Source organism: Panthera leo, chromosome E3 (genome assembly GCF_018350215.1).
Source record: "Panthera leo isolate Ple1 chromosome E3, P.leo_Ple1_pat1.1, whole genome shotgun sequence".
NCBI lineage: Eukaryota > Metazoa > Chordata > Mammalia > Carnivora > Felidae > Panthera > Panthera leo.
Window position 1 is genome coordinate 21,712,667 of NC_056694.1, and position 27,506 is coordinate 21,740,172.

General features: G+C 42.2%; 1 protein-coding gene across 13 annotated transcripts in view; it reads right to left on the minus strand.

Moving 5' to 3' along the window:
• TNRC6A (trinucleotide repeat containing adaptor 6A) overlaps positions 1 to 27,149 on the minus strand; it is a 100,092-nt gene extending 72,943 nt beyond the window's left edge. For 6 of the 13 annotated variants that reach the window (XR_006197853.1, XM_042922275.1, XM_042922266.1 and 3 more), the window contains exons 1-3: positions 26,624 to 27,149; positions 26,176 to 26,223; positions 3,377 to 3,464 (exon numbers count right to left, since the gene is read on the minus strand). Coding sequence is in view for 12 of the 13 variants with exons in the window: in XM_042922275.1 (XP_042778209.1) it covers positions 3,377 to 3,464; positions 26,176 to 26,223; positions 26,624 to 26,628 (141 nt within the window). In the remaining variant the exon portion in view is untranslated. Of the gene's footprint in view, positions 1 to 3,376; positions 3,465 to 4,699; positions 6,487 to 21,005; positions 22,219 to 26,175; positions 26,224 to 26,623 lie in introns of those variants that run through there. The other 7 variants (XM_042922268.1, XM_042922273.1, XM_042922272.1 and 4 more) reach the window with 7 other exon arrangements.
• Between the last annotated feature and the right edge of the window lie 357 nt (positions 27,150 to 27,506).

Below are 27,506 nucleotides of genomic sequence, written 5' to 3' on the forward strand. Positions count from 1 at the left end.
CCACATGGGGTGTAAAGATTACCTGAAAATAAAATCTTTAAAAAGTAAAAAGGATAGGGGCACATGGGTGGCGCGGTTGGGGGTCCGACTCTTCACTTAGTTCAGGTCATGATCCCAGGGTGGTGGGATGGAGCCCTGTGTCAGGCTCCACACTCAGTGGAGCCTGCTTGGAATTCTTTCTCTTTCTCTGCCCCCCCCCCCCCCCCCCCCCCACCGATTCTGTCTCCCCTGCTGGTTCGCTCTCTCTCTCAAAAATATTTAAAAAAAATAAAAATTAAATTAAAAAGATGAAAGATAACACCATGGCACCTAGTTCTGGAAAAGTGCCAGCTGGGGGATTAAGCAGCTTCCCATCCTATTCCTAGTTCTGTTATCCTGACAAAACCATGGTTGGCCACTTAACTCACTTTAATGCTTGGGCTCCTTCTATTTGTAATGAATGGATCAGAACAGATAGTATCTGAAGACTTTTTCAGAAATAAAAACATATAGGTTTTTTTTTTTAACATTTGCATAGATTACATAAAACAGGCAGATGGTTTTTACTGTGGTGAGTTTATGTTCCAACATTTATATAAATGGGCCTGCCTACCTGGCTTATGTAGCTGTCTGCCACCTACCTGCATACACCTGCTGGCTCCTTCTACAGACAAAAAGCAAGCTTGAGGAAACCTGTCTGAAAAGTCTTGTGACTCACATTCTTTCATATGGACTGTACATGTGCCAACTTGGGATTCTTCTTTGTTTTGTTTTTTAATAGCTATTTGGTAACAGCCTATAGCAATACCAGCTGTCCTCGCTTCACCGATGTGTGTCATCTGAATTCAGTTATAGGATGGAATTGGAAGAACAGTCTTATTTACAATGGCAGTCTACCCTACTACACTTAACATTTATTAGAGGTATTAAACTTTCTTTAATATTGTGTTAAGTGATTAGTATTACTGTGTCTACAGGACACACAGGGTACCCTACCAATGCTCCCCCACCATTATCGCTAAGCCTCTGTGATGATTCCAGTGGGACATGGTTAGGGGGAGAGACTGGAATGGGTGAGGCAGGGATGGAGTGGAAAAGAATATGAAAAGCTGTCACTTCAGATCTGATGAGAAGCCAAATGGCACAAAGGCCATTATTCATGTATTAAAGACACTGACTTGGTGATTTAGAGATCTAGTCATAAAAGAACCTAAAGATGAACTTCAGCAATTAGAGCCATTATTTGTATTTGTTACAACTTAAATTTTTTTTTACTTACATTGCACATTTCAAAAGCATAATTTTAAAGAAATCATTCCAGTGACCCCCCTGTCTCAAAACTTCCTCAGTGAACAAGGTAAATCCTAAATAAACATGCTTCATTCCATCATACCTTAGGCTTCTTCTCCAGCCATTTCACAGACATACCGACTTACCAGCTAACTTCTGAATTCCTTAGCAGCAGGGATCAACAGGTCCAATGCAACACGCAGACACCTGCCAAACTACCGATCCTACCTAATGTACACCTAAGCATCTTCTTCAACAAGACTCTGATATTTCTTAGTTTTCTTCGTTAAGTAAATGGCCTTCACACCGTGGAACAAGAAGAGTCTCATAAGCCTTCTCCCAACCTCAGACTTGCAGAGGATACAATTCTCTACAATAAATCCTGAGCTAAAGACTGATCGCACTGTAAAGACCAACCTATATCAACAGGCCTCTGACAGAAGCCTAAGGCATCATCAATGCCAAAACTCTGTAATTAGAAACGTGTTTCAAACCCTGTGACCCTTATGGATGCATCCCTCCCAGTCACTCCTGAGAGCAAGCAAAAGCCCAAATGCCTAGGGTCGCCTCTCACCTCTTCACTCTCAGTTCTCCAGTGGTCTGTACTCTACCTCCCGCCCCCTCCAGCACTCACTGGTCACGCTGTAAGCTCATCACTCCAGAAGGAAATTCTCATTCCCCCTTTCTTTCTATTTCCCTGACCTGATTAAGTGCTCCCACGATGCACTCCATCACTCAGTCTGCAACTTAAGAGTCAACCGAAGTTATTCTTCCTTCATATCCCCTTCGGTCCCTCCACCAGCACCCTAGCCTCTAGTTTCCACCTCTTCCAACCAAAGTCCAAGTCCGCTAAGTAAACATTCTCAAACGCATCACCCTGCTAAAATGCCTTCGCTGTTTTCCCCAACACCTAATGGCCCAAACCCAGAGAAGAGTCGGCAGCTACCACCACCCTCTGCAGTCTCATCCTTGGACGTTTCTGCCCTTGGCGTCTCACCCCAGCCAATCAAAACCTGTACTTCTGTAAGGCTGTGGACGCTTACCTCGGAGTTGACTCTGCTTGGAATCCCTTTCTACTCCACTCCTTGCTCACTGGGCTAATTTCTATTCCAAGAAACTGTCCCCATTCCCTGGCCCCATTCCAGGCTGACTGAAGCAGTTCTGTGTGCTTCAACAGCTCCCTACCTACCGCAGATGTATGCGCTGTTTTTCCCTAATAAATAATGCAGAGATAGTGTGCAGCCGTAACACAGTGCCTGGCACAAAAGAGGTAGAGGTTACAAATTAAAGTCATAATTTTCATTAGAATAGACAGGTGGAACAGTAATTTCAGTGGGTCTTTTGGAACATTTTTAAGGTCCTTGAAAACTTGAGACAGTAGGAGAGGACTGCCCAGCTGTCATCAGGATTCAGTATTAATTTGTAAAAATCTTTATAATCATGGACATAATCTTTTAGTTTTCTGCAATTCTTATTGCTTTAGTTACAGTTTCTGACAATGTACTGGCTAGAGATTAGCTACAGTAAATTATGTCCTAGGCTAATTTTAGAGTATCTTAATGTAAATAGCAAATTCTTGAAATCAGCCCAGGTACTAAATAAAAAGTGAAAAGGAAATTGACACTTTATTCCCAATTGTGTGCATTATATGTATTACGTTATTTTGTTTAATTAAATTCTCATTTTACAAAACACAAGGAAACTAAGGCCCAGAGAGGCTAAATGAAGTTTAAGGACACACCGTTCGGTATGCTGTGTGGGAGAGACAGATTTCAATGCAGCCCTCTATGCAGCTACAAATTCCATGCTCTTCTCACGTATAGTAAGGTATAAATATATTATGAAAACCTAGGAAGAGTTAATTGAAAGACAAAAACCTATATAAAGCACTTACCTTTGAAAACACTATCGGCAAGGTTAAAGAACCATGCATTAAATTGTACACACTTGGCAAGTTACTATATATGCATATTCAAAACACTGAATGTTAAAATGAATCTCAACTGAAGTTAAAACATTCAAATGCCTTAAAAAATCCAATAAGAGTAACTTTCTTTTTAAATCTGTTTAGACCACTTAATATAGAGTTTATACATATATATACTACCTTCTTTTGAGCAGCTTCCTTCTTTTTCTTGTCGTCTTTTTTCTTTTTCTTTTCTTCCATCAACTGTTCTTCTTCTTGCACTAAATCCCTGAACCACACAGTTGCAATTAACTTTCCCAAAATGTATTAAGAAATACAAATAAGGTTGCATACAGATTCATTTTCACTCTTATTAGAAGTAAAGACATGACAAATTATTCTTTTACATTCATGAAATAAAACACAACTTGCAACCTAATCTAACCCCGCAGCTACTATTTAGTACTCTTCCTCAGGTAGCAGAGCTTTTGTCTTCGTGTCATGTCAAGGAAGACAACCTAAAATTAGCAAATTCTACTCTGGGAAACAAGCTACTCCTTCCAATTCTAGAACGTAAACATCATGTGAGCCAGAGTTAACCTTGCTTCCGGCCCCAATTATCAATTAGTAGCCAACAGCAATGCCTGGGACCTCCCCACAACCCTCTCTGCCCAGGTATCTGGGCTATCTTTGGCTTTCCTTGCTCTAAAAAGCTGCATTAACTATTTTTTAAACACAAGTTATTCATAAAAAGATCATGTATTTCAGCTTACAATAATTTCATATCCCATAAACATTCCAAATAATTCTATCAATAAAACACATGGGAATCAATAATGTACTCACTATATAAGTTTATTTCAGTTCTTAAAATCACAAATGCTTAAAGTTGTCTGGGGCGTCTGGGTGGCTCAGTCAGTTAAGCGTCCGACTTTGGCTCAGGTTCTCACAGTTCATGAGTTTGAGCCCGAAATCGGGCTCTGTGCGGACACTCAGAGCCTGGAGCCTGCTTCAGATTCTGTGTCCCTCTTTCTCTGCCCCTCCCCGCTCATGCTCTGTCTCTCTCTCTCTCAAAAATGAATAAACATTAAAAAAAATAAAAAATAAAAATAAGAAAACCAAATGCTCAAGTTGTCAACAGAACCCCTGGTTCATAATTTCAAAAACGATAGACAGATTAGGGAAATGGGTTTGCCTCTTTCTTTCCACTCCGCCTTACTGAAATGATAGGAAGAAAAAGTAATAAATCTATCCAGAGCTGATACATAAACAAGAGCAGAGAAAGCTACAACCCAGGAATAAACACAAGAAACATCATGAATGGATGAATGTGCCAAACCTTGGTGGAGCTCTAGAGAGGCTCCAACAGAGCTAGGAGAGCAGGAATAGGCACAGAGGAAAAAAAGACTGCCTAAGGAATAAAAAGCCATAACCATTCCACTCCTCCTTTTCCACTTTCCATCCCCATGACTACATGGCCACCGGCAGCAGCTGCACTTGAATCTAAAACCAAAGAAACAAAACCTTGGCAGGAGGCAGGGAGGACTCCTTCAAGGGGTTTGGGACCCCAGATCAAAGTCTTCTTTATTGGAAACTACTCTCCATCACACCAGTAAATCCTGGCAATCAACACCCTTTTCAGATAGACTCAGTATCCATCCTTCCGTTCGAGGTGGGAGCCTCTGGGTAATGAGGAAAGTTGGAGGAAAAGTTAGAGGACACTCACTCTAGTTAACCCATATTAATCCCCCTGGATTCTAGAACCTAAACCTTCATCCATAATATCAACAGGCGACCAAAAATCAGATACTTGAAGAAAATCACACAAAAAGAAAGTACCTAACTCTGCCCTGAGGAAGCTTCCCAGAGGGGACATTATAAATATCAGGCAGACAAGACAAGGTTCAAGGAACATGAGCTGGATGTGAGGAACTGCAAATAATTGATCAAGGCTGAAATGCATATGACAGTGGGGATGCAGAAGATAAGATGAGAAAGACAAGCAAATACCTAAGAAACTGGAAAAGGGCTGCAGGTGTAGTGCAGTGAGATCACACAAAACTTAAGCTGGCTTTGTGGATGGAAGAAACAGAGAGGAGCTGCAGGTAGACAGTGAAAAACAAAATGAGGACATTACGTATGACAGATGGTAATTTAGTGAAGTTGCGTACATGACCGATAAAATCAGTTAGAAGCTGGAAGAAGAGTGTAACGGTTGCTGTAATCTGTTGTCGTTTTGTTCCAAGTAGAACTGTCGTGTGGCTGATGGAGTAGCACAACAGGGTCATGCCAACTACAACCATGACTCACTCTTTCGCCTCTTCCGTGTCTGGGAGGCAAGTAGAGTGCGCAAGCTCTCCGTAACCCTGGGGAAGTCGGGGATCGAGACAGCCACAGCACAGGAGAAAGTAAAATCAGCAAACAAATTAAGTTACATCACCGTCATGTTACCCATTAAGACCAGATTATTACCTCTAACTACTGAACATTCTTCAGCCTCAGTGTCTTCATTAAAATTGGAGATTAGTTTCTGCAGACATCTACTTCATAACATTTTGTAAGGATTTAATGAGGAGTGCTTACTTAACATGGTGCCTCTAGCAAGCACTCAAATGCCTAGTTAGAAGCTCCTCTCACCAATTCTCAGCGGCACCACGACTGTATTTACTTTTGTCAAGAGTCTACGGACACTTCTTGTGCAGAAACATCAGGAACCCCCAGCGTCTGCTCTCCGTGTCCTCCTGTAAATATTACAGAGCAGATGCTTTCCACCCTTGTCCTAGGTCAGTATTATTCTACTCTACGGCATGCTCCTTTGCTATTTATCCGGAGTTTTGTCTCTCTTCTCAAATTTCATTTTGAAGGCTTTCTGATGAGGTTAGCAGGTGTGTTTCTGGCCCCAAATGGTGGCATTCGTACTTACAAGATGCAGCACGTTAGCTCTTGGGAGGTATTACAGTATCAGCTGCTACTCTAAGCACAGGGGAAAGTTCTGTTCTTCAGCACGGTCACCACAGCCAACTGACCACACTTGACCCACACCTCCTCCTTCAGAAAGCCACGTGAAAAAATATAGAAATATCCTACCTGTGCCCAAACACTTTGGCTTTCAGGATTTAAATGCGAGCAGAGATTTATTTAAGACATCTATCATTTTACAGATCTATCAAAAGGAGGAAGGGGTGATGGATCTGACTGATCTACGTGGTCCATCATACTTGACACATGCTCCACAAAGAAAACATTCCAATCAGTAATCCTTCATTCCTTGCAGGCTAGTCGCAGGACACCCAAATCTGCAAGCTCTGGATCTAGGAATGAGAACAAACCTCGGAGTGACTAAAATGTCCATGACTCTGCTGGGCACTTTATGCATATTTTCCCATTTATAGTTACCACTTGTTAAAAAATGATAAAGATGTAGCCTTTTATAAATGAAGAGACTGAAGCTCAGAAAGAAATGAATGGTCCAAGGTCATACAGCTAGTGCAGGGTAGAGTCAAGATTCAAATCAAGGCTCTCAAAGTCCTGGTCTTTCCTCTCCAGCAAGAAACCTCCCAAAGTAAAGTGCTAGTGCCTTTCAGGAGCCACAGAGAAGAAATCCTTTGGCTTTAGACAGGTTCCGTGATAGACCTTCTTACTTACAGCGTATCTTTTCCCCAGACTGTGTGCCTCCACAATCCTTTCCTCATTTCCTTCCACGTTTTACAAGAACACTTCCATGGCTATGTCATCAGGAGCAAGAACGGCAAAAAAATCAAAGACAAAGACTGCACAGCCACTGGTCTGAACAAGAGGGGACTGGGCACTGGTGATCTTTAACAGAGCGATGACGGCATTTGTTTCGTGAATGTTTGTGGGAGGGTGATGTGGGAGACACAACTAGATACAACTAGTGAACGGCTGTAAGGTCCCACATCAGAGGAGTTCAATAGCTGAGAGAAGTAGGAAGGTAGCTAGAAGGCTACCAGAAATTAGCAAAAACGTCTGTCCTTTAGAAAAAACTCATGACGGAAAATGCCAGGAGCACGACAGAATACGCAGGACACTATCATTCGTGTAAAAAGCAAGAGAGAGGATACGTGCTCTCATTCCCCTGTATGTGTACGAAATGATTCTGAAAGAACACCTAAGAAACAAACAGTGGCTGTGGGGAGGAGGAGGGAGGACCTGGGCTGATGGGGGATGGAAGGAAGGATCTCACTACAAACCTTTTCATAGTATTTTAATTTCTGAGCCATGTGTGAATGATAAGCGTTAAAAAATTAAATATTAACAATTTTTTTCAAGCATTAATATTAAATGAGTACATTTTGATCTTCACAAAGTAAAAGGCTGTTCTAGGTTTCTGGTTTGCCAAGAGATTTGGTCATGTGTGCATGCTAGATTTTGTTAGGTTTCTTTCCTGTATCTATTGAAACACTTATATGATTTTTGTCTTTTTTATTTTTTTCAGATTTTTATTTAAATCCTACTTAGTTAACATATAGTATAATATTGGTTTCAGGGGCAGAATTTAATGATTTGATTTTTGTCTTCTGCTGGCAGGTACAATTAATTGTATTGATGAATTTTCCAGTAGTGAACCAAGCCTGCATGTGCCAGTATAAGAATTCAGCTCAGGCCATGATCTCATGGTTCTTGAGTTCGAGCCCCGCGTCAGACTCTGTGCTGACATCTCAGAGCCTGGAGCCTGTTTTGGATTGTGTCTCCCTCTCTCTCTGCCCCTCCCCACGTTTGTACACTCTCTCTCTCTTTCAAAAATAAAATAAACAATAAAAAAAGATGAAAACTATAACGTTATATCTTTTTTTCTTTTACTAATTTTATTGGCAAAAATGTTCAAGAGTAATATCTGGTTCTGGCAAGAGTGAGAGTTAAAAGGTTCTCTCTTCTATTGCTGGTGGAAAACTACTGGAAAGTACTGTGGTGTTTTAACAACTGAAGTTATATACATCCCAGACAGCCAACCCATTCAGTAGAATGTATCTGATGATAATAAACCCACAGTATGCAAGGCCATATGCATATCAAAGTTCACTGAGAGGTTCACAACGGAAACTGAATGTCTATCAACAAAGAAATGGCTATCCTCTCGGTTAGCATAGCACATTGTATTGAAAAGGAGTTGCTCTGTTTGTTTACTGACTTGAAGGAATGGTCCTTCTTAAATTTTATTTTGTAAGATTTAATTATTTTAAGTAATCCCTACACCCACTGTGGGGCTCAAAACCACCAATCCCAAGATCAAGCGTTGCACACTCCACCAAGTGAGCATGCCAACCGCCCTAGGAATGTTACTCTGTGTGTGTGTGTGTGTGTGTGTGTGTGTGTGTGTGTGTGTGTGTGTGTAGACATATAAATATATAAAGCAAGTTGCAAAAATGTGAACAATGTTATCCCATACTTTTTTCAAGCTGTTTATATGTGCTTGAACAACTTTATAGGAATTTAGAGAAAGTCACGAGGAAATATCCTCCTGAACTAGGAACATCAGAGTAACCTCACAACTGGACCAAGTATCTAAGGAAATTATTAAGTTTTTTAAAAAGTGTATCCCAGGGGTTCCTGGCTGGCTCAGTTGAAAGAGCATGCAACTCGATCTTGGGGTCGTGAGTTCAAGTTCCACACTGGTACAGAGATTATTTAACTAAATAAATAAACAGACTTTTAAAAAAGCATATCTCAATTTGAAATGTTACATTACAGGTACGTTACTTTTACAAATTAGTACCAAAGAAATGTTTAAAACTCCATAATGTCCAGGATTTGCTTTCACTACTCCAAGCCCCACCCCATCCCCCCAAAAAAGGACAAGAGAAAAGTGCAACATGATTGGCACGTTGGCAACTGCTGAAACTGAGTAATGGGTGCCCGTAGCTTCTTTGTTCTGTTCTTATCTGTGTATGTTTGAAATTTTCCATAATAAAAGACAAAAACAAGTTACAAGCCTCCACATGAATGATTAAAGGCAAGGCAATATGGAGGGAGATTAGAGACAGAGGAAGGAGCAAAAGTGTAAGAACAGGAGTCGTGGGAGCAGGAAGAGAATGGGTAAGGCGAGTGCCCATGATGGCAAGCAGGACACAGCCAGGATCAAGAATGCCCTTCCTCGTCCTGCTCTTCCTGATGCTTGATGGTCCGTTTTTCCTACATCCCCAACATGAACATCACCAAAAGTAATCACTTCCAAAGGATACTCTTGTAAACCACTGTGGGGAGTATGGACTAATAGAGCCCACAGGTGAACAATTTATAAGTATCTAATATCAAATTTTCAAATGTCACTATGTTATGACCCATAGATTCCAATCTAAGCCCATAAAAAAGAAACTGTACAAAAACAGATACTGCAAAATAGCCTAAAACCCCATCAACAGAGAAAAGTTAAACACACCATAATGTACTCTTACCGTGGAATCCTACCCAGTAGTTTAAGAAACGAAAGGGGGTTGTTGACACAGCAGGTCTGAGACGGTGATCCTTAGAAAGGCTGGCCCTTGGCTGGTGTCAAGGAACCTGGGTTTCAGAGAGGTTCCCACCATTCCCTAACTGATAATGGTAAACTGTACAAGCCATACAGATCATGCTGAAAAGGCACAGTTGTGCTTTCCTTTTGGGAATCTGGAATTTTGGTACATGTTGGCAGACAGCACCTCTGTCACCAACCCCTAACAGGAACCTTGGGCACTGAATTTCTAAGGAGCTTTCCTGGAAGACATCTGACACATGTTGTCACAATTTGGTGCTAGAAAATGAAGCATGCCCTGTGTGACACGACAGGGAGAGAGCTCTTGGAACTTGCACCTAGTTTCCTCTGGATTTTGCCCAGTGTGCCTTTTCTCTTTGCTGATAGTTTTGCTGTAATAAATCACAGCCACGAGTACCACTAGATGCCGGATCCCAGGGAATCATCAAACCTGAAGGTGGTCTCGGGGACCACCTGACAAACATGGCTTTACAGAGAAAGATCCCTAAGACACATTGCCGAGTCAAAAGAAGGTCAACATTCAGATCACTAAATCATTTGTTGGAAAAACAAAAAGAAAATCCCACTAAAAGGCACACATTTTCCACAGTACAGTAGGGAAGCAGAGGGGAGCAGACCCTCAAGGTACCCAGTTGACTCTGCACCCAAAATTATTTAGTGACAGCCTATACAATGATTAGTCACTATACCAATAAAAATGTCCTATAAGCCAAGCAGTCTCTGCGCACTAGGAGAACCTAAGCATAAAACATGACTTTATTTTTTTTAAATCAATTTATTTATTTTTGAGGGGTGGGGGAGGGGCAGAGAGAAGGAGAGAGAGAATCCCAAGCAGGCTCTGCCCTGCGCACGGCCTGATGAGGCTGTAAGCAAGTTTAGGAAAATAAGACATGCATACGAGCTGTTACAGCTATGGAAAGCTTCAAGAAGGTGATCTTAAAGGATCCTGAAGAGTTTTCTACAGACAGAGAGGTGGGCCTTTCAGGCAAGGGAGGACAGAAAGGCACAGACACGGCAAAGCATAGAGATTTGTTAGCATCGTGATTTCAGGGACCAGTACTCAGAGGAAATTTCAGAAAAAAGGAGGAAAAGTTAGATAAAAGTAGGAAATAAATTGCTAAATAGGGTGACAAGCCTCTTGCAATACTTAGAGTAAATATGCAATGTCCTGAGCCACAGCAGTGGACCGGAAATGAAAAGCAAAGATCACCACACCAAGGTAACCATAAGACGCTGGAATAGTTGATGGTATTAATAAGAATGACGAGAAGCATGTTAATGATGATACCTCCAGATTTTAGAGAGCAAACATTTAAAAGTGGAGGTTCTGGTGTTGAGATGGTAATTCTATAACGGGACAAAAGGTTATATCTTGCTTCAGAGAATAGAAGACTGAGGTGGGGAGGCAGCTTTCCACAGGGCCTAACTAGCCTGCCAGTCAGCAACCTACCATAAGCCAGCTCATCACCACACAGAAGCCAGCTGTATGTGACAAGCTGGTTATGAAAATATATTTCACATCTCCTGCCAAAAATGCTGTTCTCCTACTTTTCCCCTTACTGTCTATTCTATTTTCTCCCAGGCTTCCTGCTTCCCCTTTTTCTATCTGCTTGCCAACCCTCCCTTTTCTTTTCTCCTCCTCGTCCTCCTACACGTAAATTAATCACCAAAGCCAGTCTAGCACTACACAGTACAAAGTCACTAGTAACCTTCAAAACAATAATTTCACCACATAGTAGAGATGGAAACCCAAATGCAGCAAAAATAGGTAAGAATGAAATCAGGGGTTTGGACAAGTTTTTCAAAAACTTTGGCAGTGATATAAAGAGAACACAATAAAAATGAAGTTTTTTGGATTGTTTTTAAAATAAGAAGACTAGGGGCGCCTGGATGGCTCAGTCGGTTGAGCATCTGACTCCTGATTTCGACTCAGATCATGATCTCACAGTTCAGTTTGTGAGATTGAGCCCCATATGATGGCTCAAACCCGTGTCCGTGCTGTCAGTGTGGAGCCTACTTGGGATTCTTTCTCTCTGCCCCTTCTTCCTTGCTCTCTCTCAAAATAAATAAACATATAAAATAAAATAAAGACTAGAACTTATTTGCAGATAAAAGGGGCTAGGGAATATAAGTATCAGAGAAAGTGACAGCAGATGGGGTGACACAAGAGAGCCTAGTTTAGAGTCACAGGCAGTTTAATAGCCACACATACTGAAGGAGTGCAATAAAAGTGATACATCCATAAAATGAAATACTACGCAGCTATAAAACAGGTAAGATCCCCATGTTCTGGTATGAAAGATTCTGGAAGGTATTCAGTTAGTTGGGAAAAAAAAACAAAACAAAACTGTAAGATTCAGTATACTATGTTTTGTGTTAATAGGAAGAGATAAAAATACATATCCCCTTGTGTTTTATTTGCGTAAGGAAATTCTGGAAGCACACACAAACTAATAAAAAAATATCAGGATGGCAATAATGTATATTTCTAGATACTATCTGATTTTGAACCATAGAGCACAGACAGCTTAGCTTTAGAGGCACAGGTGGCAGTGAAGAGTCTGCGTATCTTCTGGTTAAGAATTACAGGAAGGGGAGCCTGGGTGGCTCAGTTGGTCAAGTGTCTGACTCTTCATTTTGGCTCAGGTCATGATCTCATGGTTCGTGGGTTTGAGCGCATCATGCTGACAGCATGGAGCCTGTGTGGGTTTCTCTCTCTTCCTCTCTCTCTGCCCCTCCCTGGCACTCTCTTGTGTGTGCATTTGAGTGCTTGCTCTCTCTCAAAATAAGTAACTTAACAACAAAAAAAAGAATGAAGGGAAAATAAGACAGAGATAGCGATGCATTATCCAGATGGTGATACCGAGTCTGGATCTCTTCAAAAAGTAAGAGGGTAAGCCTGAAGGGGGCTTCCCCTGGCCTCATAATCTGAGCACCAAATAATTCAAGTCAAGGATTACAATCCACCAAAGAAAATAAGAATCTGGGAGATCTTAATGATATTAATAAATGCGCGGATGGATAAATGCACAGGGTAAAGGGAAAGATCTTACAGCAGAATGTCAACAAATACGGAAAGAATAATGGCCTTGGAAAGTCACTATTTGGCAATCCATTGACTGAGGCAAGAATCCTGGTGAGAAACAAGATGTTTTACATAGTTTCAAAGTTCTCCCAAGAATATAATTATTAATTACAAAAGGAAAAATCCTAACTTTACAATTACAAACCTGACATACACCACCTTAACCAAGTAACTGAAGTTACCGTCACCAGTAACGGCATAGATGAACATCATCGGCCTCCTGACACAATGCACCAGGCAAAACACAACACTGCTTCTGTGCTATTCCTGCCCAAAATGCATAACCTGGGGCACCTGGGTGGCTCAGTCAGTTGGGCCTCCAACTCTTGGTTTAGGCTTGGGTCATGTCATGGTCCTGGAGTCTTGGGATCGAGCCCTGCATGGAGCTGGGTGTCGAGCGTGCTTGGGATTCTCCCTCTGTCTCCCCCTCTCTACTCCTCTCCCTTACTCCCATGCACTCTCTCTCCCTGTCTCTCTAAAATAAAAAAAAAAAAATTAGAAAAAAACTTTTTAATGTTTATTTATTTTTGAGACAATGTGAGAGACAGAGTGCAAGCAGCGGAGGGGCAGACAGAGGGAGACACAGAATCCAAAGCGGGCTCCAGGCTCTGAGCTATCACCCCAGAGCCCGACACAGGGCTTGAACTCACGAACCGTGAGATCATGACCTGAGCCGAAGTCAGACACTTAACCGACTGAGCCACTCAGGTGCCCCGAAAATAAAAAAAAAAAAAAACCTAACCAACAGGACACAACACACAAATATGGATGAGGGACATCCTACCAAATAACTAGCCTGTACTCTTTAAAAAATTTCAAGGTCTTAAAAAACAAAGACTGAGAAACTTCCAGAATGCCGGTGACTAATTGAACATGAAAACTAAATGCAAACTGTGTTCCTGGGCTGAATCTCCAATGAGAACAGTTTTGTTTTGTTTTTTATTTGCTCTAAAAGGCATTATTGAGACAACTGGCAAAATCTGAGTAAGGTCTATAGCTTTACTCTTAAGACCTGCACCAATATTACTTCCCCAATTTTGATAATGGTACTATACAGTTATTAAGAAATGTCGTTGATTTTAGGAAATAACTACATAAAAGTTTTTGGGGCTAAAGAGGCAACATGCTTCCAAGTCACTCTAAAAGGGTTCAGAAAAAAAGCAGTATAGATGTAAAAAGAGAAAATGATAAAACAAATGTGGTTAAATGTTAGCATTTGAGGAATACAGGTGAAGGATACTCAAGAATTCTTTGATCTATTCTTGTAAAATTTCTCTAAATCTGAAATTATTTTAAAATTAAAAGCTCAGGGGTACCTGGGTGGCTCAGTTGGTCAAGCATCCAACACTTGATTCTAAGGTTATGGGATCGAACCTCACGGTGGGCTCCACGCTGAGTGTGGAGTCTGCTTGGGATTCTGCCCTCGCCGCCCACGCTCCCTCTAAACATATAAACTTTTTTTTTTTTAAAGCCCTTAAAATAAAAAGCTCAGGTTGAGGACAGTCGGTGAAATTAGAAACAGGAGAACAGACACCCCACCACAATGACAGAAGCACCCCATAGTCTGCAAGTGCTCTGAGAGATTATCTATTTGAACCTGCAATTCTGACACACAGAACTGATGCTCTTCCCATTTGAAACTTAAAGAAACCAATGATCAGAAAGTCTAAGTGACTTGTATGGTATATGGTAGTCGGGTAAGGCTGACCCAAAACCTGGTTTGCTAAACTACTCTCCTAAACTCTACTCTTCTGAGGCTTAATTACTAGTTCCTTCAGGATTCTTTCCAACTCACACAAACCTCACTCTTGACCTCTAATTAAACGATGCTCATTTTCTAATTGTTTCAGATGTTAATCTCACTCTTCCAAATAGGACTACTTGCTGCTCTGAAGGCAAAAACCAGTTCTACTTGTATTGTGCTCCCCAGCACTGGGCACTGCAATTAAACTCCTGCTTCCTTGCTTTTTACTAACACTCTAAGCTGATCCCCACCACCAAATATGTGTTCTTTCCACTCTTCTACCCACATTCTACATAAGGACGATCCTACTTAAGCGCTTCAATCTCCAGTATCTACTTGTGTAAGCAACTTGTTTCTTTTCTCTCAAACCTCCATCTCCCCCTTTATGAGAAGTCTCAAATTATACCTCCTCCCAAGGGTTGTTGTGAAGGTTAAATTAGGTAATGCAGAGAAAGTGCTTAATGGACACACATAATAAGTGTACACTCCTCATTAGCTACAAGACTGAGATCCAAAATCCTGTACTAAATAAGGCTAAGGTTAGGACACAAGGAAGGGTGCAAACTGAAGAAGGGAGAACATATGGCAGAAAACAGACCTGATGCACCTCTCTGAATGGCTCTCATCAAGAAGACAAAAGATAACAAGCGTTGGTGAGAACAGGCAGAAGAGGGAACCCTTTTGTGCACTGCTGGGAATCTAAACTGGTGAACCCACTATGGAAAACAGTTTGGAAGCTCCTCAAAAAATTAAAAATACAGGGGCGCCTGGGTGGCTCAGTTGGTTAAGCGTCTGACTCTTGATTTGGGCTCAAGTTATGATCTCATGGTTCATGAGCTCAGGCCCCACATCTGCGTCTGTGCCTGACAGTGTGGAGCCTGCATGGGATTCTCTCTCTGTTCTTCCCCCACTTGTGCTCTCTCTCTCAAAATAAATAAACTTACAAAAAAATTAAAAATACAACCCAGTGATCCCACTTCTGGGTATATTTCCAAAGGAAATATAAACAAGATATCAAAAAGATACCTGCACTCCCATGTTTACTGCAGCATGATTCACAATAGCCAAGATATGGAAACAACCTAAGTGTCCATCAGTGAATGATGGCGATGTGGGATGTGTGTGGGTGTGTACACAACGGAATACTATTCAGCCGAAAGAAAGAAGGAAATTCTGCCATTGGCAATAACTAGATGGGCCTTAGGGCATTGTGCTAAGTGAAAGAAGTCAACAGAGAAAGACAAACACTATAGATATCACTTATACGTGGAATCTAAAAAAAGTTGAACTTCTAGAAACAAAGCAGAACGGTGGTTACCAGGAGCCAGGGAATGGGGGGATTGGGGAGAAGTCGTTAAAATATACAAACCCGCAATTAGAACAGGAGTAAATTCTGGAAATCTGATGAACAGAAGAGTGATTATAGCCAACAATACTGTAGTATACGCTTCAAAGTTGCTAAAAGACTAGATCTCAAATGTTCGCACAAAGAAGGAATGCTAATTATGTGACATGATTAGAGGTGTTAGCTAACACTATGGTGGTAATCACACTGCAATATATAAACATTGTATCAGCACACTGTACACATTCGACTTACACAAAGTTAGGTTTCAGTATCTTAAAAACAAAACAACAGCACACAAGGGCAATGCGCTAACCACTGGTGGGGTGGGGATGAAATTATTTCAGTTGTCAATCCTGCCTTTATAAAGATGGAAAAAAATTAAAAAGACAAAATGAAAACAGAACCGAATACATAAAAACAATTATTACAGCACAATGAAAAATGAGGTAGATGCCAGAACAACAATTCAAGACCCTAGATTCCAAACCAGACCAAAGTACCAGGTACCAAAAGAAGACAAAGATATCAAAACTACAGACCAATAACACTTATGAATACAGACACAAGTCGTCAACAGAAGACTAATAAACCCAATCCAGCAACGTATAAAAAGTACTAATCACAGTGCCCAAGTGGGATTTGTCCCTGGAATGCAAGGTTGGTTTAGCATATGAAAATCGATGTAATACAACAGTGTAATGGAACAATGGGCAAAAACGACATGGTGATCTCACTAGACACAGAAAAAGCATTTGACAAAATCCATCATTTCATGACAAGTTAAAACACTCAAACTAGAAATAGAAGGAAACTTCCTTAACCTGATAAAGGCCATCTACAAAAAGCTGCCAGCTCATAACATACATAATGGTTAGGACTGAATGCTTTTCCTCCAAGATGAGAAACGAGACAGAAGTCCACTCTTGCCAACTTCTATTCAACACTGTACTGTAGATTCTATTCAGAAAAATTGGGCAGGAAAAGTAAATAAAAAGCACTGAGACTGGAAAGGAAGTTATAAAACCATCTCTATTCACTGATACGATGTTATATATAGAGTGAGAGTCCTAAATACACACACACACACACACACACACACACACACACCCCAACTAGTAGGAATAATAAACAAGTTCAGCACAGCTGCAGGGTACAGGATCAACATACAAAAATCAATTGACTGATGTGCTATGACATGGATGAACCTTGAAAACGTTATGCTAAGAGAAGTAAGTCAACCACAGAAGGAAAAACATATGATTCCACTCATATGAGGCACCTGGAACAGTGAAATTCAGAGACAGCAAGTAGAATAGTGGTTGCCGGCAGTTGAGGGTATGGGAGAATGGGGAGTTATTGGTTAATAGGTACAGAGTTTCAATTTTGCAAGATGAGAAGGGCAGTGGAGACGGCTGGTGGTGACTGGCTGCACAACATGGTGAATGTAATGCACTTGATGTCACTAAATGGTACACTCAGATTTGGTTAAGACGGTAAACTGGACATAACGAATTTTAAAACTTTTGTGCTTCAAGGGACATCAAAAAAAAAAAAAGGCAACCCACAGAATGGGAGAAAATATTTACAAACTGTGTATCTAACACAAGACTTGTATCTAGAATATATAAAGAACCCTTATGGGGTGCCTGGCTGGCTCAGTAGAGGCTGCAACTCTGGATCTCCAGGCTGTGTAAGTTCAACACCCACCTTGGGTCTTTAAGAGATTACTTAAAAATCAAATCTTGGGGCGCCTGGATGGCTCAGTCGGTTGGGCGGCCGACTTCGGCTCAGGTCATGATCTCACAGTCCGCGAATTCGAGCCCCGCATCAGGCTCTGTGCTGACAGCTCAGAGCCTGGAGCCTGCTTCAGATTCTGTGTCTCCCTCTCTCTCTGACCCTCCCTCGTTCATGCTCTGTCTCTCTCTGTCTCAAAAATAAATAAACATTAAAAAAAATTTTTTTTAATAAAAAAATAAAAAAAAATCAAATCTTACCAAAAAAATTAAAAAAAAAGACCCCTTATAGCTCAACAAAAAAGAACCAAATTTTATTTTATTTTATTTTTTAAAATTTTTTTTTTTTAATGTTTATTTATTTCTGAGACAGAGCACGAGTGGGGGAGGGGCAGACAGGGAGGGAGACACAGAACCCAAAGCAGGCTCCAGGCTCCGAGCTGTCAGCACAGAGCCCGACGTGGGGCTCGAACTCACCAACTGTGAGATCATGACCTGAGCTGAAGTTGGACGCTCAACCGACTGAGCCACCCAGGCGCCCCAAGAACCAAATTTTAAAATGGACACAGGATTTGAATAGAGATTTCCCCAAATCAGATACACAAATGGCCAATAAGCACACAAAGATGCTCACATTATTAGTTATTAACGAAATGCAAATAAAAAAATCAAAACCACAATGAGATACCACTTCATACCAAGATGACAACAATAAAAAAGAATAAGAAGTGTTGGTGAAGATGTTGAGACACTGGAATCGTCATACAGAGCTGGTGCAGATGCTTTGAAGACAGTCTGGCAGCTCCTCAGAAAGTCAAACACAGAATTCCCATCTGCCACAGCATTGCCACTTCTAAGTAGGCACCCAAGAGAACTGAAAACATCACGGCCACACCAACACTTGTACAGGACTGTTCACAGCATCATTATTCATAATAGCCCTAAAGTGAAAACTCTAACGCCCATCAAACGATGAATGGATAAAGAAAATGTGGTATATTGGGGCCTTGGCTAACTCAGTCAGAGAAGCATGCGACTCTTGATCTTGGGTTGCAAGTTCAAGCCCTACACTGGGTGGAAAAATTATGTAAATAAATAAAAACAAAAAAAAAAAAAGAGAAAATGTGTTACAGATGCACAATGGAATGTTTTTCACCCATAAACTGATGCATGCTACAACATGGAGGAGTGAATGGGGAATGATCGCTATAAAGCACAGGGGTTTTTTTGGCGGGGGTGCGGGGGGCGTTAGGCAATGATAAAAATGTTCTGGAATTAGGCAGTTGTGATAATTGCACGACTATGAATATACTAAACCCCACAGGATTGTATACTTTACAAGGTTGGATTTAATGGTATGTAAACTGTATCTCAATAAAGTTGCTATTTAAAAAATGGACGGAGAAACTAACAGAAACGTTTGCAGTAAAAGCTGAGGATAGGGCAAGAATAGATTGGATAACACTAAAGAGAGAGAGAAGCTGAGCATAGACAAGAGCGTATGCTTAAATTCCAGAGTCACTGGGGAGCCAGGAAAGGTTTCTAAATAGTGAGGGACACGCTCAGAACTGTCGCTTGAGGACGATTAACTTGCAGCAGCGGAGAGGATGCTCTCTATGCCCCTTCCTATCTTCATGTGGGAAAAGTCTCACGCACACATACACCTCACATCACTTGGAGCTTCACAAGTAGAAATACTAAGCAAAACATGTTTCTCTGACAATTATCAAGCAGTGGAGTCATGCTTAAAATCACATTTAAGATTGGTGCATATTTAAGCACCACACAGCGTTAATGCCTTGTGTTTCGCAGGGACACTTCAAAAGAATAAGAAAAGACCAAAGTCAACAAAATACAGATGTCAAAATTATAAAAATATTCAACGATCAGTGCGTCAAGCTGCTCAGTAAATGCTAGCTGACTCAAAACCACTAGTAAGAACAGCAAAATAAGTGACTTGGTTGAATCTTGTTGGTTACTATACCAATCCAATCAATTGCTGTTTGCGGAAAATATCTTGTAAGGTTCCAAGTATAAAATTCCTTAACCAGGTTTCAATCTGTTGTGAGGGCTCCATCGGAGACGGGAAGTCAGCTGAGTCATTGCCACACAACATACTACTGCAAATTCAAAATGCTCTCCCCTAGTTACAAGAGTAGAAAGGCTAGGATTTCTGCTTCAGAGCCAACTCACACACCCAGAGTATGCAAATCGTTTTTAAAATAAGACCACCTTCATAAGACATTTAAACTATATTTACTTCCATGGTTTTTTGTGGGTTTTTTTTTTTTTTTTTGAAGAGAGAAACTAGGCCTCTGTCAAATGTTACTTTCTCTCTTTGAATCTTAAAATCTCCCTTTTTGTTGAGACTATTCAGCTCCCTGATACCCTCCCTGTAACACACTGTCTCTTACTCTTTGGGGAGCCATGACCTTTTGAAATCTGACAAATGCTAAGGTCCATTTTTTTTTAAAGCACACATTCAATTTTTCAAACTAACTCATGCCATCTGTATCCCTGTGTGGAATCCAGGATGAGAATCTCGGTTCTGGTGGCATCCTTTTTCAGGAAGCAGATCACGAGCCCAGGCCCTATGTTTCATTTTCTTACCAAGGTTATCACCGGTCATAGTTGAAAACAAGCAACTTTTATGTCTAACAGTTAGGGAGCTACCTTCAGAATGACCCTTCAAGAAAGCTACAATCGTTACAATGGATCAGTTTAAGCATGAAGACCTGTAATTATCGTAACCTCAACTATTTAAAATGGTATCTCAGTTTAAACTAATTGTCAGCATATCCGAAAACGAAAAGAAACACTGAGTTAACATAAAGGTAAAAGTACAGGGTCAACTTTCAGTTAATCTGTTGAAAAACAGTGGGGGAAGGAGCCTGATGTGACCTAGTGACAACACATCACCTATGTACTATTCCTGCCGAAAAGGTTTAACTGAATCTAATCTTACAGGAACCATCAGAAAAATCCAAACTGAAGCCTGCAAAAAAGGGGAAGGAGAGGATAAAGAAGTGCTCCTGACATAAGGAAATTACAGACAACTAAAAGCAACCCTGGATTAAGGAATTTAGAGAGGGAAACCAACATATTTATAAAGACATTACTGGGGCTCCTGGGGGGCTAAGTCAGTTGAGTGTCTGATTTTAGCTCAGGTCATGTCACGGTTTGTGAGTTCAAGCCCCACGTCAGGCCCTGTGCTGACAGCTCAGAGTCTGGAGCCTGCCTCGGATTCTGTGTCTCCCTCTCTCTCTATAACCCTCCCCCGCTGGTGCGTGCTCGTATGCCCGCTCTCTCGTCTCTTTCTCGCTCTCTCTCAAAGATAAATAAGCGTTAAACAAAAAAAAAAAGACCTTAGTGGGATGACTGGGAAAATGTGAATATGGACGGAATGGCATTGCAACAAAGTTAAACTTACCCGTGCATGACAATGCGATGGTTATGCAGAATGCCCTGGTTCTTAGGAGGTACACATTGTCTTACTTAGGCGTGAACTGGCATGATAAAACACTATGGCGAAAGATTAATAATGGGTAAACCTAGAAAGAGATACAGGTGTTCACTGCACTATTCTTGCTATTTTGCTGATGATTAGAATTACCTTTTAAAAATTTTAAATGGGAGGTCATCTTCTCGACTTTGAGCGAGAGACCTATCAAAAGACAGCCTGAAGAGAATACATACAGCACATTCTATTTTAGCCTCTCCAATCATGGGCAGTACTTTTGAAGTCAGAAAAGAGAACTGTAAAGGATTTTAATTATTACTTGCAGACTTACTTCAGATGCCAAAAACACAAGAGGTTACAGAGTAGTACTCAGACTTTTTAATGACGTTCATATTTAAATTTTCCACAGAGGGTTGTTACGCATTTTTAAACTAAGCTTACGGTTTGATTCATTTATTCTATCAATTGATTTACCGCATAGCTGCCAAATTAAACTAGAAAGAAACCTACCATTATGAATTTGCTGGCCTCCAAACCATATCACAGGAAGGCAACAGAAAAGCGTAACAAAAATCAGAAGGCTTTTTTTTTTTTTTTTTTTTTTTTTTTTGCAGCTAAAGGCTGATGAATTACAAGAGAAGGGTCCACCTCATCTAGGGAGACCTGCTATCCTGGTTCATTCCTGCCGTCCCTAGTCTTTTTTTATGGAGCACCTGTCCCAGGCAAAAGTGCCTCGGACAACAATGTCCCAGTTTAGATGCTATTTTATATGGCATCGCAGCATCTTTAACAAATTTTCTTAAATGATGGCATTCAATAGCTGGTTTGGGGGGGGGGAAATCAGCTAACATGAAACATGTAACTTTTACTTTAGATGATATACCCTACATTATAACAAATTAACTAGAATGAGCACAAAATACATTGAGATAATTGTTTTTACATTTCCCGAAAGGAGAAACCAAAGTTATCATTTTTTTACTGTGCAATATAAAATAAAATATTGCTCAGCTGCAAGAACTCGATAGAACTGAGAGGGCTGTTGGAATTCCAGATCTGTCACTTGAGAGAATACAACCTTGACTGCGTTACTAGATCTGTCTCAACCATAGCTTTCTCATCTGTAAAACAGGGGTCATGGGGCACCTGGGTGGCTTAGTCGGTTAAGTGTTTGACTCGTGATTGCGGCTCAGGTCATGATCTTACGGTTTGTGGGTTCGAGCCCCATGTAGGGCTCTATGCTGTTTCCACAGAACCTGCTTGAGATTTTGTGTCTCCCTCTCTCCCTGCCCCTCTCCCACAAAATAAATAAATAAACATTTAAAAAAAAAACAAAAAAAAAAAAAAGAAGGGCTCAGAATACTGGCTGGTCTCTCTGATGTCATGGTCTAGCTCTAAATACCCAATGATTCTATGGCTATGGCCTGCAAAAGATTTTTTAAAATTAGATCAGTTGCATTCGAAAATTTTTTTTTATAACTCAAAAATGTAAGTTACTATCTTCTCTCACCAAATTCCTATTTCTGTTCTGACCTCTATTCTGTTCAGAGGCTGAGTCAATCTCCCATTCATCCAACACAGAGACCCCGGTATGTCTAGGCCCCTCTCACAACTAAACCCAGGTTAGTTACTTGCCAAATCCCAGACTACGCTTCCTCAGTATCTCCCACTCTCACGCCTTTTCTACCACCGCTGTAATCCGGGCCTCCCACACCTCCAGCCCACATCACAAATTACCATTATTCTAGCGTATCACACTACCCTCCCCAAGAGCATATGATAGCTCCACACTACTGAAAGATCTATGCCCAAAGTCCTCAACCTAATACTGCATCCGTCCCTGCTCTTGTATGCCAATCCAACCAAACTACCCACTGTTATTTCAAAATTCCCTGTACTTCCTGGATTTTGTGCCTTCAGTTCTGTTGTTCTCACACTGCCCTTTTCTCTGCCTTTCAAAAGTGATTCTATCCTTTAAAGTTCTGTTCCAAATGTGACCACCCCCATCTAGATGTTACAGTTTCCTCTTTTCAATGCCCATGATACTGACATAAAGTGACAATTTAAAATTCTTTTAATGTTTATTTAGTTTTGAGAGACAGAGCGTGAGCAGGGGAGGGGCAGAGAGAGAGGGAGACACAGAATCCAAAGCAGGCTTCAGGCTCCGAGCCGTCGGCACAGCCCGACGCAGGGCTCAAACCCACGAACCATGAGCTCATGACCTAAGCTGAAGCTGGGCATTTAACCGAATGAGCCACCCAGGTGCCACAGAAAGGGACCATTTTAATGGCCAACTGTGAAAGGACTATAGTTTACTCCAGGTAAGTAAACGAAATTTCTGTCTTGTGCTGATTCTAACTCTCGCTCGCTACCTGGCACGCTGTCTTGAGGATCTACCACTTGGCAGAGGGAACGAAGAACAGCAATACGACGTTGACATTCAGAGACTGGAGGGTTCAAAACAGGGGTACACACAGTAACATTTGGACTTCCACAGTACTAAAACACGTTAAAATTAACTTAACATTAAAAATTTGCATGTTTGGTTATCTTTGGGGAACATGAAGATCTAGAATAGTGGTTCTCAGCTGTGGGGGTGATTTTGCCCCCCAGAGAACATTTAGCAACGAAGACGTTTCTGAATGTCACGCCTGGATGGGGGTACTACAGGCAGATTGCTGCTGAACACCCCACAATGCACAGGGCAGACCTCACAATAATAAACTATCTGGTCCAAAACATCAACAGAGCCCAGACTAAGAAGCTCTGGTCTGGAAGTATTATATGTACCTGTGTCTCTGCCTCCTCAGAGAGATTTTCGAATTTTTCAAGGCAAAGAACCATGTCTCTAGTAACAGATGATACGACATGATCTAAAGCCTGACAGCTCCTTCAATTACTAAGTGGTGTGGCCTCCTTTGTCTCAGAGCAGGAATATTCCTGTAAAACAGGACCACTGGCACCCACCTCACACAGTGACCCAGGGATGAGAGGAGTCCACGTAAAGTCTTGAGAAGAGTGTGCCAGGCAGAGTACGCATTCAGTACATTAAGCTACTTCTTTCTCTTCTCCTCCCAGGTGCCTAGCCTTGCGTTTGGAACACAGAAGATGCTGAAGACATGTTTGCTAAAGGAATACAGGATAATGCCTGGATTTCCTAGGGAGAGCACAAATGCCTCCAGACAGACACACTCTCCTTATATGGGAAAAAGGAAGCACAGAGATGGAGTTGACAGAAAGCATTTGCCCGCCTAATCGCACCTCTCCCCCCTCGGAACACTTTTAACCTTTAAGCAACACTACCCCCTCACGGTCCTTAGTACACGCTGCCTTGTAACCTCCTTGATACTCGTCCTTCCTTTTCCATCTTCAAGTATGGCAGGAGATGGTGGCCTGACCTCTACATCATCTGCCTTGTATTAGTTACTTGTGCACATATTACAGTCTTCCTACCGGATTGAACAAGTTCTCTGTTGCCAAGTGTCACATTGGACTCCTTTCTATACAACCCAAGGGGCCTAACACACCTTAGCAACTGGCTGGCCCGAACCCCTTGTTTTATAGATTACACAGAGAGGCTAAGTGACTTGCCAAGAGTCAAGGTCATATTGCAAGTGGCAGAGCCGGGATTCAAACTCTGATACATACATACAGAGACTCTAAGTTCTATCCAACTAGAATAGCGTATGAAAATTACACCCACAGTAGAGGCAATTTTTAATTAAGCCCCAGAAAACCTCCATAGAAATTATACTGATAGAGTTACCTGACAAAGCAAAAAAGGAAGGAGAAAGAGACTCCAATCTCCCTTCTGCTGCTGAAAATTCAACCTGTTTTCTTTCACGGTTTCATATCTTAACATTTTTTTTTTTAAAGGTTTTGACAACAAAACTTATTAAATGTCCGAAGGACAGATATTTAGTCAGAGATGTCAGGCTTAATTTCCTTTAACCAGTCCCCATAATTATAACAGAAGATCTCTTATTTAGTAAGCCAATGACGCCCACCCTCACCAACTGAAAAGATTTTTTAATGATCACCTTAACAGACTAATTATCTACAAAACTCAAAAGACCAGCAATTTGGAACGAGTTTACGTGGTGAAAAATATTCACATGATTTGAATTCCGTGTTATTAACCTCACCATAACGTAAACCTAAAACTTACAGTTGTCAAGGACAAACTCCATTAAGACCTGAGACAGGAGAAATTTTACTTTACTCTGGCCAAGTGAAAAAGAAAGGTGCTCACTGATAAGGTTAATCTAGAAGTTTCTCTGAGTCTCTCAATAGGATTCAAAAGAAAATGGCAAAAAAAAAAAAAAAAAAAAAAAAAAGACTGAGGAAATGGATGTGAAAAGGAGTTAAATACAGTGCAATGCTCTGATGCTTTAAGCTATTATGGCTCAATAAAGCTAAACATTTCCATAAAGGCAACGTTTAAAAAAACAAAAAATCCCTTTGTGGTGATGATTTAAGTTACCAGTGCAACAGCACTCAGGCCCAATAGAAATGATAACCACGCATTGGGAACAAATTTTTAATTATTCCACCAGCTGATAAGAGCACACACCAAACACAGACACAAACCTAGTTTCAAAAGAAAACAAAACGCAGTTTATGCTTGTTCAAGTTCAAGGGCAAAACTGTTTCCAGTGCAACAAAATCCGCCTGACTACAATGTGTTGGACGAAAAAAAAAAAAAAAAATGCGAACATAGTATCTTCTTATAAAGGCAACAATTTGAGTTACAAAGTAATAACGGGGAAGCCAAAACAGTTTGACAGCCCGCCATAAGGGCCGCCTCAATCATGAGTCACACAATGCCTGCAACCATTTACAATAGTAATTAATGCACAAGTCCCCTAATTAAATTCTAAAAGGGTGAGAATGCTTTAACTAAGTTTACAAGAATTGCTTTTCGCTGTTTTTTTTTCTCTCCCAAAGAAAAGAACACACGCGTAATTACGCATCTCCCCGCAATCCCTCCATCCAGTATTCCCTCCGGCCTCTTCTCCCGTCTGCCTATTCCCTGCGTGCGAAAGAAAATGACACGGGGGAACTTCTAAACCCAGAAAGGGCAAACCAGAGTGCAAATACACGATTAATGGGGCGACAGACGGAAGCTCGCCCATCTTACCTGCTAAGATTCCTTTCTACGTCTTTGGTAGCTTTAGCTTCCAATTCTCTGCAAGAGAAAAGAAAAGGGGGAGGGGGGAAGAGAGAGGGAGAGAGAGAGGGAGAGAGAGATGCGCGTGAAAACGGAGCTGCTGCGGCAGAGGCTCGCGCCGGGGCGGATGGGGGAGGGGAAGGGAGCCCGGGGGTGCTCACAAAGCTGCGGGGCTGCAGCCCGGACTGCGGGCGGGCTGCGCGGGCGAGCCGCAGCCCCCGGCCCGGCCCCAGCTGCGTGGCGCGGCCCCTCGGGCCTCCCGCCCGGCCTCCGCAGCGGCGCCCTCGCGCCCCCCCCCCCCTCCCCGTCGAGGCCCGAGGTCTCGGGGACGCCCGCCGCCGCCGCCGCCCGCGGTCGCGGGCCCTGCGGCAGCGCCCCAGGCTCCTCCCGCCCGAAGGGAGGACCCCGCCCTGCTCACCTCATGTGTGTAAAGTGCACGAGCAAGTGGGGCGCGGCGAGTGAGGCTCGCGAGCCTCAAGCCCTCCGCAGCGCCGCGGGGAGAGGCCCGAGCCGCTGCACCAGCGCCATTTTCTACACCGACCCGCTGCCGCCGCCGCCGCCACCGCCGCCGCCGCAGGCCCCAGACCGGAAGTGAATGCCCCGCTCGGCAACCCCTTCCGGGGGCGCCGCGGCCGCCGGCCTCAAGATGGAGGTCCTAGCAACTAACCCCGCTGACGGGACGGGCCCTTGGCAACCGCCCGGGCGCGGCTCGCGGCCCGCGGCCCGCGGCCCGGACCTCCCTGAGGGAGTTCACTGCCTCCTAGGCGCCCCGCACAGAGGCTGGGGAGCCCGCCGAGCCCCGGGCCCAGCCTCTTTCGCCGCTGCCGGCTGCGATCCGACTGGAGTCCCGCCCCTCCTCCTCCTCCTTCTTTGCTGCGACACAAGTTTCCTTCCCTGCCGCCCGGCCCCTCCCCCACCGAAACACACCAAAAAAAAAAAAAAAAAAAAAAAAATCCTAAATCGCAAATTCTACCCCTGCCGCAGCAAGATGACCCCGCGCGGCTTTTGAAATCCGCCACTTGTAATTATTTTTGACCTTGGGCCAGTAATTTAACCTCTGTGCTCCTCTGCTTCCTCCTCAGGTAAAGAATGCATACCTGAGGTGGGCTAGGAGGTTTAAAAGCGATTTTTATCCACCGAGTTTTGCAGACCGTTTGACTCAGCAATTCCACGGGCACGGATTTCTGTTCCGAAAATAATCCTGGGTATCTACAAATATTTTCACCGTCAAGATGTTAAGTGCAGGCATGGACGATGGTGAAAAACCGTGAACGGCCAAAATGTCCAACACTCTAAGGTGG